At 40.9% G+C, this 11682-nt stretch overlaps 2 protein-coding genes across 2 annotated transcripts; one reads left to right on the forward strand and one right to left on the reverse strand.

Moving 5' to 3' along the window:
* The first annotated feature begins 1030 nt into the window (after positions 1-1030).
* On the forward strand, positions 1031-1441 carry LOC116126312. The gene has a single exon (XM_031412007.1). It carries the CDS (start codon positions 1031-1033, stop codon positions 1439-1441), a length of 411 nt encoding a protein of 136 aa, XP_031267867.1.
* An 8538-nt stretch (positions 1442-9979) lies between these two features.
* LOC116126313 lies at positions 9980-10858 on the reverse strand. Its single transcript, XM_031412008.1, has one exon. The coding sequence runs from the start codon at positions 10856-10858 to the stop codon at positions 9980-9982; it is 879 nt and encodes a 292-aa protein (XP_031267868.1).
* Positions 10859-11682: the final 824 nt, after the last annotated feature.

Here is an 11682-nt window from a genome sequence, read left to right on the forward strand (position 1 = left end):
CCGCACCCAACAATTTGAAGGTTAACAATTCCAAACTCATTAAGCATAAGAATCCTACAATGATTTCATTAATTCTTGAATCTATCTCCAGCATTCAATACTATAATGGTGATTACCCAAGAAGCCTAACATGATTCATTTCTCAATCTCATCATGTTCATCACATAAAGCATTAAATTTCAGAGCAAACACACAATCAAAACATAGTCATATGAACATAACATGATTAATAATTAACCCATTAGAAATCCGAATTACAATCAAAACCCTAACCCAAAATGGGTTAGTTCATAGCTAAATTAACACTACAATTAAGAAAAACAATAATAATCAAATTCAACATAATGAAAAGTAAGAGAAAGGACAAGAAATCTCCTCAATTGATGAATCGTTGGTTCAAAATCGAATCTTCACCCTTTTAATTGCTAAAAATCTCTAAGCTTAATCCAAAACAATGTAAAAGTTGCCAACCCTACTTCCTGCACGACCCTGGGCAAAGATGTTAAGTTTTTCTTTTATACCTCGTCCAAAATTTCTCCAAAAAACAAGTACAAAGCAAAACTGTGCATTTTACAAAACTGAAATTTAAGACTGTCGCCGCGGCGAAGAAGGAATCTCGCCGCGGCAAAGAAAGCATCAGACTTGTTCGTATCTGCCATACTTCACCACGGCGAAGGACAAATCTTCGCCGGGGCGAAGCTACTTGAAAGGTTATGAATTTACAGAACTGCCACTCTACTTGCTTCTTCTCTTTCTTCTTCGATTCTCGGTGCTCTCCCTTTGGAACAAGCCTCATAGTGCTTTGTCCTGCTTCATAACTCTCCTAACTTCTGAGATCCGCTAACTTCTGAGTCAAAACTTCCAATTTTGTTCTTATTTGCTCAAAATATCCATTTTAACCTGAAACACAAAATGTAAAGAATTAAACAAAAATTCAGGTCAAAATGCACCAAAAAGTACCTGAAATCCGAATAAAAAGACTAATGAAAACTGTATAATCCACGGATTATCAGTAGTCAAGCAGCTAAACATGGACTTGAAAGCTGCTAGAGAAGAAAGGATATTGACTTTGAACGAACTCGATGAGTTTCGTCTCGATACATATGAGAATGCCCGGATTTACAAGGAGAAGACAAAAAGGTGGCATGACAAGCATATCCGGAAGAAGGACTTTGAAGTAGGGCAGAAGGTGTTTTTGTTCAATTCTAGGCTTAGGCTTTTTCCCAGAAAACTTAAGTCTAGATGGTCCGGACCGTTCACAGTGACAAGAGTTCACCCATACGGAGCGGTGGAAGTGTCACATAAAGAAAATGGCACCTTTACAGTAAATGGACAGAGATTGAAGCCCTACATAGATGGGATGCTGAGTTGCAAATCAATCCCAATCCGACTTGACATGAAAGACATGAAAGACATAGGAGAGTGGAGCTATCGACTATAAACAAGCGCTTCTTAGGAGGCAATCTAAGTATTTTTAATTGTTTGTTTTTCATTTTGGTTGTTTGAATTTGTCTGAATTCATTATGAGTTTGTATGATTTTTAATGTGTGTGTTTTTGGGTGTTTCAGGTGAAGTTTTCAGCCAAAGAAAGGAATTAAAATGCTCCAGACTTCACCGAGGCGAAGAAGTATTCTTCGCTGCGGTGAAGCATTGTGAAGAAGAATTCGGTGTGAAAGCCCCAGACTTCGCCGGGGCGAAGAAACCTGATAATTGTGTGAGCTCCTGGAAGTTTTCGCCCCGGCGAAGGAATTGTCTTCGCCGCGGTGAAGAAAGTAGGATAAAATTTCTTGAAAATTTTCTAAGGCATTGTCGCCGCGGCGAAGAAAATTCTTCGCCAAGGCGAGTTTCCTCTATATGTTTTCGCCCCGGCGAAGAATTTTTCTTCGCCGTGGTGAAACCTGGGTTTTTTTTAGGGTTCTTAAAAGATGAACTTCGCCTCGGCGACGGTACTTTTCTATAAATACCCACTTTTCTTTTTCATTCTTCACTCAACTCTTCATATTCACTTAAGAGAAAAAGAATTTCAAAATTCAATCTTTTGCCTTCCTAGTGCTTTCCTAACCAAAATTCTTACTCCCTAACTTTCCTAAACACCAAAACAACCCATTTCAACAACAATTTTCGTGAAAATTTCACGAAAATTTTTGGATCAAGAATTTGGGGCTTTTCAATCTGGGCTGTTTATGATTTAATTGGTGGCGAATACTCCTTCATATTGGTAAGATCTCAAGTACCCAAAGCTTTTTATCGCACAATTTCAAGTTTTTAATTGTAGATCTGAAAATTTTTGTTGCGGTTGAGTTGTTGAATTTGGGTGATTTTGTTAAAGGAAGAGTAGTTCGTGCATTGGGTGATTGTGAGGAGTGTGGGTGTTTGAAATATTGGAGTGTTTGTGTAAAATTGAAATTTGAAGTTTGGGGGGTAAAGCGTGAATTTTTAGAAGTGTTGTTTGTTTTTGCAGGATTGAATTGGTTGTGTAGAACAACTAGGTTTGAATTGTTGGGGTATATTTTTTGAGTGAACTTTAATTGTGAATAATGCCTGCCAAAATTAAGCATTCATACAAGGGTAAGGGCAAAGGAAAGAAAGTTGACAATCGTTTTGTTAGTGAGGAAGCCCGTAAAAGGTATGAGGGGGCAATCCAAAGAAAGGATAAGGGTATTATTCCTGAGCGTGGATTGACCGCAAGTCAGGCCTTGGACTAGAGTAGAAGGAGATGTTGGGAGATGTTTATGAGTGCTCCTGCACAACCGGCTGTAGAGCCGCTAGTAAAGGAGTTTTATGCCAATCTCCCGGATTGTTAGGAAGGTACAGTTTTTGTAAGAGGGGCTAAGTGCCATTTACGGAAAGGGTGATCAATGATTCTATAACCTGACTGAAATTTTCCAGGATGAGTACGTACAGTTTAAGAGATCACGGTTTGAGGACAGTATCATCAGTTCGGTCATTGCAAAACCGGATGCAGATTGGGCAGTATCGAAGAAACAGAAGAAGACTCTCAAGGGAACTCAGTTGACACCGATGGCTTCACTGTGGCAATATTTTGTCAGTGCGAAATTGATGCCATAATCGCACTACAGCACAATTACTCACGAGAAGGTAATATTGCTTTACTCTATTGCCATAGAGAAGCGTATCGATGTGGGAGACATGATCTGGAACAACATTAAGCAGGCCTCTAAACCAGGGTGAACAAGTTACGGTTTCCCACATCTCATCACAGCCTTGTGCCTTAGAGCTAGAGTCGAGGTTCAGGATGACGAGCACCGTATTCATGCTACCCCAGTTCTAGACTCAGAGTATTATAAGAAGCACCTTGACCGTCCGAAAGCTCCGCAACCAAGAGCAGAGGCAAAAAGGCAAAGAACAGGCCTTGCCATATCATCAAGCTCCGCAGCTACACAGAAAGAGATGATGCATCAGATGATGGGTATGATGAAACGGATGACAAAGCGTCAGGATTGGGTGGTTGAATAGACCCACATGATGTATGAGATGTAGAAGAATAGTTTTAAAGAGCTCAACGTTGACACTTCAGCATACCAATGGGCCGACTAGGACTCAGAAGAGTGGATGGGCTCCGAGGAAGATGAGGAAGAAGAGGAAGAAGAAGAATGAGCCGGAGCACCTATTTTTGTTTGTCTTTATGTTTATTTGTTTTTATTTGTTTTTGTTGTTCATTTTAAACATTAAACTCAGTTTTATTTTTGTTTTGGATTTTGTTTAGTTGTTTTAGTTGTTTCTGTTAATTTGCAGTTGTTGAAAGGATGAGATTAGGTTGTAATATTTTCAAGTTAGTTTGTGAATTTGTGCTAACACAAGGGACACCACAAATTCAATTGTTTTGACAGATTTTGGGTGATGAAAAGTCCGAGATCGGGTGTGCATTGTGGAGCAACACTTCATGGATTAACCAGGGAGTTTTCTCTTACCTTTGTTAATTTTGATTTTCTATTCCTGATTTATGCGTAATGGAACATTGGGGACAATGTCATGTTTAGTTTGGGGGTAGGAAATAGAAATAAAACCTAGTTTAAGGGTATATTGGTTGGAAACCAGAACCCGTCTTAAAAACTGCCTAGTAGTACTTGGCAACCTCTGGTGTAACAACGCCATGTACACCTTAAACGGGAAGAAAAAAAAAAAATATATTTTTTCTTTAGTTTGATTGTTTTTGCCGATGATGAATTGTATAAATCAATGATGAGAATAGGGTTGTTGCAATTTTTATTGTTGAGAAATGTTAAGCATTGCTTCAAGTTTATGTTTATTGACTGGATTTTAATTGAGGTTTGTTGAGTGGTTTAGCCACAATTTTCATTTATTTCGGCATGCTTAGATTCATTTTATGTGGTTAGGTGAAGTTTGATAATGTTGGTGGACTCTAGAACCTAGTAGAGAAGTGCTTGAGGCGAAATTCTAGGATTAGACATGGTTGAGAAGATGATTTAGGCATTTTGCGAAACGTTTGAGCCTTTCTAGCCAACCCATGAATGAAATTGTCCCTAGTCACCCATTTGAGCTATATGAATTTTATTGCTTTATTTTTCTTGGAAAACAACAAAATTGTCCAATCCTTGTACCCTAAACACTTTATCGTACCCTTGGGAAAATTCGGTCCTAATGCAAACGAAAGAGTTGTACGAATAAGCCAAAAGAATAGTTTGGGGGTTGGGAGAAGAGAAATAAAAACAAAAGAGGTAGTCACCTCAATTCAATTGGATGATTGTTTTTTTGTTAAAATAAAAAAAAAAAAATGAATTATGCCTAGTTTAAGGGTATATCGGCTGGAAACCAGAACCCGCCTTAAAAACTGCCTCGCAGTACTTGGCAACCTCTGGTATAACAACGTCACGTACACCTTAAACGAAATTCCCCCGCATTTATGGTTTCCAGAATAAGAAAAATACATGTTTGAGGGTTGTGAATTAGTGGACATTTCAATTGGTGGTTAAGAAGAAGTGGAGTTCGATTTGATGTTAGCTTTTGCATTAGGAAAACCGAGTTTTCTTACTGTGTTATTCCTATCCTTTTTCTTGGAACCCACTACCCGAGCCCAACGTTGCAAGCTTTTAAAGACCTTTTGATTCTTATCTTTGTCTAGTCCTCATTAGTGGAGAGTAGTTCAATATTTAGGCTTATGGAGTCCGTCACCATTTGATAAATTTTATATTTTTGCATAAAATAATTCGGGAAGTTGGAACGTGGATTGAAGTGGGGATCACCTACTTGGTGGACTGATTGAGAAAGATAGTCGATATAGCTTATAACTTCTTGGAGTGTTGAACATTTCCTGATAATAATTTTTCAACAACTTTTGAGACTTGTGTAAATTCTAGGCAATTTGTTTGTTGAATTTGATTCTTGTTGGTTTTTGTTCATTTTTCAGTATTGATGTGTGTGTGTTTTGTGTTTTTGTTCGTAGTTTGTTGTTTTCGTTTCCTTTAGTTTTGTATCGTATGCTCGGGGATGAGCATATGTTTAGTTTGGGGGTATTTGATAATCCGTGGATTATACCATTTTCATTAGACTTTTTAGTCGGATTTCAGGTACTTTCTAGTTCATTTTAACCTGAATTATTGCTTAATTCTTTACATTTCATGTTTCAGGTTAAAATGGACATTTTGAGCAAATAAGGACAAAATTGGAAATTCTAAACTCAGAAATAAGCGGATCTCAGATGTTGGGAGAGTTTTGAAGCAGAATAAAGCACTATGAAGCTTGCTTCCAAGGGAGAGCACCGAGGATTGAAGAATCAAGCGAAGATGCAAGCAGAGTGGCAGTTCTGTAATATCAGAACTTTTCAAGAAGCTTCGCCGCGGCGAAGATTTCTTTTTCGCCGCGGCAAAGTACGCCAGTCACGAAACATGTCTGCTTCTCTCTTTGCCGTGGCGAGATTTCTTCTTTGCCGTGGCAAGATTTCTTCTTCGCCGCAGCGACGGTCGTAATTTCCAGTTTTGTAAAACGCACAGTTTTACTTTGTGCGTGTTTTTCTGGGGAATTTGGGCGAGGTATAAAAGAAACACTTAGCCTTTTTAGAAGGGGGTTCACTATCCTTTAGAGCTCTTTAACTTCCTATCCTCTCTTCTCCAGCTCGGTCTTCTGGAAATCTTCCGTGCGAAGTGTGATGTACCTCTCAGACATGTATTGATTCACCTGAACGGTGGACAGGTCTTTCTTTGCTTGTACGGCTTCGAAGTCCCGTTTAAGCCGTAAGTTCTCTTCTCTCAGCTCAACCAACTCCTCAGCAGCCCCCAGCTGAACCTTCTGCGGGGACAAATGCATGGCGAGCAGGGCCTGCGTAACGAAGAGAGTAAAGAGTTAATTTCCTTTCTATTGAAAAAAGCAAGGAAACATAAAAAGTCCTCGTCGAGGACGGTTCGTTTTACTAGGCTCAGGTGGTGAAAGGACGTGGACATCAGATCCATGGGGTTGGAGGCCACGAATTGCTCGAACGCTTCCGCGAGCTGGCACTCCAGCAGGGTAAACACCACCCGCTGCAAATGTTTCGGAAGTTGCCCCATAGAGTCTAGCACGCCCGTGCCCGTGCCTGCAGTAGGTAACGTCTCGCTGGCTGGTTCCTTGCCCGGTCTCCTCCCAGGATCCGTAGCCTCCCTTTGCCTCATTCGCGGACCCTCTGAAGTGATGGTAATACTAGTCGCGCCCCCGGGAGACCCTCCCAAGCGGAATGCCTGGTACAGCTGCAACCTCTCGGGCTGAATGCCCAAATCCTCCGGTTTGAATTCTAACTCCTTAAGCCGAAGTTGCTTCCTCTTCTTGGACTTTTGGGCCATTGTCTTCTACTTGGGGCGACCGACCGCAGGTTGAGGAGCACCTGTAGGTTGAACCGGTGCACCCGCTAGAGTCCTTTCGACGGGGGGACCGTTGGAAGCCTCCCCGACTGGTCCAGTGACACAAACCCACGGGAAGGTGAACTCCTTTGGTCACTGCGACCTGGGCACTTTAAGAGGCATGGTCGCTGCATACGAACATCGTTAGCAAAACAGTTCGTTGCATGCGAATGACGAAACTGGCTAAGGTTATGGCACTTACTCGGTAAGGTTTCTAAAGTTGCTTCGGGATTGAAGAAATCGTATTTTCGCAAGTTTGCGGTTGTCACGAGCAGCCTTGTGTCATGAATTTGTTCGGGCAAAAGGCCGAAAGCAATGATTCTGTCAAGATCCTCGAGAGCCAATAACCTGGTCGTCTTGTTTATTGCGAAGAAACAAAAAATTCATTAGCAAAGATAAGAAGGAAATTCGCTAAGTCAAAGAAAGAAAAACCTACTCGGCTCCCTAAACTGGCAAATGCCATCATAGTGAAAAAAGAAAAACTTCATCTCGTACGCCCCGATGTTGCTGGGGTAACTGTGTATTCCTCCCTCGATTGTAGATCGCTTCGAGAGGTAGAAAGAGTCCTTGTCTTTACTCTTCTTCAGATAATACGAGCAACCGAGCTCTAACGCGGTTAGCTCGCCTAAACTGTTCTCGCCGCATGCGATATATATAGCCACGACTATCACATACGCATTTGGCGTAAGCTGTAATGGTGCGACCCTAAAATGATCGAGGACCGACCTAATAAAAGGGTGGAATGGGATTAGCGCTTCACTCTTAAAAATGATTTCAGAGATCGCAGCCATTCCTTCTGACGGATTCCGAGCTGTATATGTCCTATGTTGGTAGACCTCTACGCTGAGAGCGTATTAGTTTATCGCTTTCTGAATATCCTCTGCGGTGGCTACTGACAGAATCTCCTGAGAGGGACCCGCTGGGGCATCCTGCACCAGCGAGCTCGCTCCCTCATCTGTCCTGGTTGTTGAGAGGTCCATTTCTTCTGCGGTCTGAAAAAAGTGACATGCAGGAATTACTCAATCATCGTACATTGTTTCGTACGATGATGTGGAGGAAAAAGTAAACACTATCTTCCTTAAACCCTAAAGAATCCTTGGGGGCCACCCCCAAAGACTCAAACCCTAGGAGAAAGCTTATTTTCCAATCAACCACCAGCAAACGATCAACATTATCACATAGCCATCTCCAAAAACAGAAAAAGGAAAGTGATAAAAGAATCATCCTTACCTCTTGAGTATGAAAATTGATCCTCCTGCTCTGAATGTCAAGTGTGCACCAATCTGAAAGACAAAAAATCGAGGCTCACGAAAGCTTCTTGTTCTCTCTGAAGGGCTGAGTATTGTGACATTGCTTGAGGTGAGCCAGGGGTTTTATAGTGAAGGAAGTGGCGCTTGGTTTTCCCGAAGTCAAACGACGTTTGAACAGAAATCGTCTCTCACCGTTGATCGCGACCACGTGTCATCAATCAACGGGAAAGAGTAACTGTCACGCTTCAAGAAATCAAATCGTTGTTTCTCTATGTTGAAATACTCAAGCGACAACTCGCTTCTCTCCTCCACATTAAATGCGTTCACATCCGTATTTGATGTTCTGATAAGGAATGTCGTTTCAGCATGGCTCGCATTTAATGCGCATGGTTGGCACTTATTGCGCATAGGACACGTCTGTCAAAGCAAATGGTGTTTCATTAATGTATCTGTTGCCAAAGCGCAACGGATAACATCTGAAGAGGTCGTTAGATAAAATACTCTTCATCGTGTGTCGAAGCGACGTAACTCTTTGCCTTCAACAAAAAATACGCTAAGTATAATCAGGTCGTGAACCTCGGTCAAGACCGGAATCATCGCTATGGCACTGAATAAGGTCTAGTCAAGGTCGGAGGCCTTACGGAAAAAGACCATTTCAGGTCGCCTAAATGGAAATATTTTGCGACCTCCTCGCAACCAGGTCAAATCGACCAGCGGTCACTCAGCACATCAAATCAAGGCATGATTGTGTAGTTTAAAAGGTTCGATCCTCAAACCTTAAAAACTAGGGGACTTCTGTTATGCCTGAGAAAGTAGGGCTAACGCTGAGCCTTGTCAGCATGGGTGGTTGGAGCTTAAGAAGGTTCTACATCCACTCAGATGCGGTCATGTCGCATGATGACGCAAGCAGCATGCTCCTGCCAGTGCAGTGGGTATGCGCAAGGTTGGCGAAAGGCTAGAAAAAGTCCATGTGTCCAATCCTTGCACAAGTCGAGGAAATCACTCGGGCAGGTGAGTAATGGGACACAGAGAAGGATTTACACGGCATCTGCCCCCAGTCACAGATTTAGTAATCATTACCTTAACATCTCACTATAAATAGATGGCTCTTCTCCCGTTTGTGGGATTGGCTAATTTTTCTCTGCAATAGAATACACACACTCTCTCTCCCTATTGTATTTCTTAAGCTATAAATCAGCTCGCTGAACGCGACCTGACTTCATTCATCAATACAATATCAGTGGATGTATGATTCGCTTATTTGAGCATCCGAACCACTTTAAACATTGTTCTTCATCCCTTACTCAATCAAACACCCCCATAACCACGTGTGACTTCTGAGTCCACTCAGCATTTCCCACGTGCGAATAATTGATGTCAAAATCACGCATTAACAAAAGTATTTAACTAGGAACCCAATAGCAAACTTTTGTTTCATTTAAATTTATTTTTCCGCATGGCATCTTTAACTTGATGCTCTTTAAGCATTAAAATTTGACAATTTGTGTTCCCATAATCTCCTAATTTGGGTTTTGATTTGAAGCCTTTCCTGTATATTTCCAATCCGTTGTCTCATTTATGTTCATTTCGAAGAACCTAAGTATATGAACTTCATTCATCCTATTGAAATGAATCCAATGAATTACAAATTGAACAAAAACTACTGAGCCCCAAGCACATACCAAAATTCACTCATATGCCATTGAGATTTTACCAAACTTCAAATGAAATTATCATGACCTAATAAACAAACAAAACTACTATGATTACTAAGGCAGAACGCGATTCTAATAACCAACACAAATTAATCAATCTGACTATTCATGAAAACTGACAGTCATTAGTAACAATAATATCTTCCAAAACTTGCAATGACCATTACAAACTTGGAGGCTTTGGTGGTGTCAGCAACGATTTCGGGCGTTTTGGAATAAATTTCCGGGCCCAGACATGCTTCCCGTTGATGGTGAACTTTGCCTTACCCATACCATTCAGAATCACATCAATGCTTGATGCTGAGTGAAAAACAATGCGAGCAAACAGGGATTGCTCAGTTGACTGAACTTCCTGCATGTGCAATGACTCTATACAATCCCCATAAGCTCTTGTGAAGAATTCTCTTACCTCCCTTTCAAGCACTGGATACCCTTTAGAGAATGTAACGAACATAGTCCTATCGTCTGCTGGAACCTCATTTTGTTGGGTCCACGACTGAACCATTTCATTCGGACAAAATCTCACTTGAAATCCAGGTTGAACCAAAGATTTCTGGAAGGATTGCGCCATCATCTTCTGGCTATCTGCTAAGCTTTGACTGGCATTTCTTTCAACAGCTTGTTGCATGATGTCGGTTACTGCTCTAATGCAAACATCGCTTGCAATTTTCGCAACCCCTTGAATTGCATTTAGCCGATTGTCGTAAAAAAATCTGAGAGAAATTTCTTTCTCCATCAAGCACTGCATCAAAGGAATATCATTATTCTCAGATGAGCAAGGAGAATGATCATTGTTAATGCAGTTCAGGCAGATGACTGCCTCATCTGCTAGTTCATTTATCAATGTGTAAGGCAAGGATAATATCTTCTTTACAACATTGTTAAAGCCTGTTCTCTCCAACCAGAGCCATAAGGCCATAATCTGCATAGAATCCACTGGATCCCGCCATAAATTGATGGCAAGGATTGTGTATAATTCCCTGTCAATTTCATGAAATATCTTGAATTCTTCTTGTGATACAAAAGGGAGTAGAGACGGCATCATATGCTGTACAGTGTTTGTGTATGAAGACCACCAGAACGATTGGGACCTGCTAAGATATCATAGTAGTCAAAATCATCATACAAAATTTCAGATTAGACAAAAGAAAAGAGAAGGACTTGACTTTTGTGTTGCCTGGCCAATCACGACAAAAGGGGCACATGAACATTTGCGACAAAAAAGCTAGTTCTAACTATATCAAGGATATCAACTGTCAACTTCAATATGAAGTTGTACATCTACACTGCAATACATTAGGGAGCAAAAGACACCTGCAGGTGGTATTGTTCTCGGTAGTGGCCCTGCTTGTTGTCTTAGCGAAATCGTCTCTGCTGGCGGACTCCAACCGCATCATCCGGCAAAATAAACTGCTGTCCGCATGGGTAATGTAATCGAAATCTGTGGGCCACTTTATAATCAGTGTGAGAGGCCAAGTGTGCAGAACCTGGAATGAGCCATAAAAAGAGAGAGGAAAGGGAGAAGAAGAAAAAGGGACGAAGAGGGAGGGGAAAAGAAGGAAGAAAAAAAGAGAGGAAATAAAAAACAAATGAAAAAAGGGAGAAAAAAAAAGAGGAGAAAAAAAAAAAAAAAAAAAAAAAAAAAAAAGAGGGGGGAGAAAAAAAAAAAAAAGAAACAGGAGGGGGCTTTACGAATGGAGCAACGAGAAGCAAGGAGATAAATGCGGGAAGGAATAGAATAAAAAGCAAAAGAACGTGCCAATTGAAAGCGGTCGAGACAAGTGAAAGGAAAGCAAGAGTCATAATTTGTCTTTATCAATGCTAAATTCTTACTATCAGAACTTTATTGGCTTCGATACCATTTTA

This window comes from Pistacia vera, unplaced genomic scaffold (genome assembly GCF_008641045.1).
Source record: "Pistacia vera cultivar Batoury unplaced genomic scaffold, PisVer_v2 Contig179, whole genome shotgun sequence".
Classification (NCBI taxonomy): domain Eukaryota; kingdom Viridiplantae; phylum Streptophyta; class Magnoliopsida; order Sapindales; family Anacardiaceae; genus Pistacia; species Pistacia vera.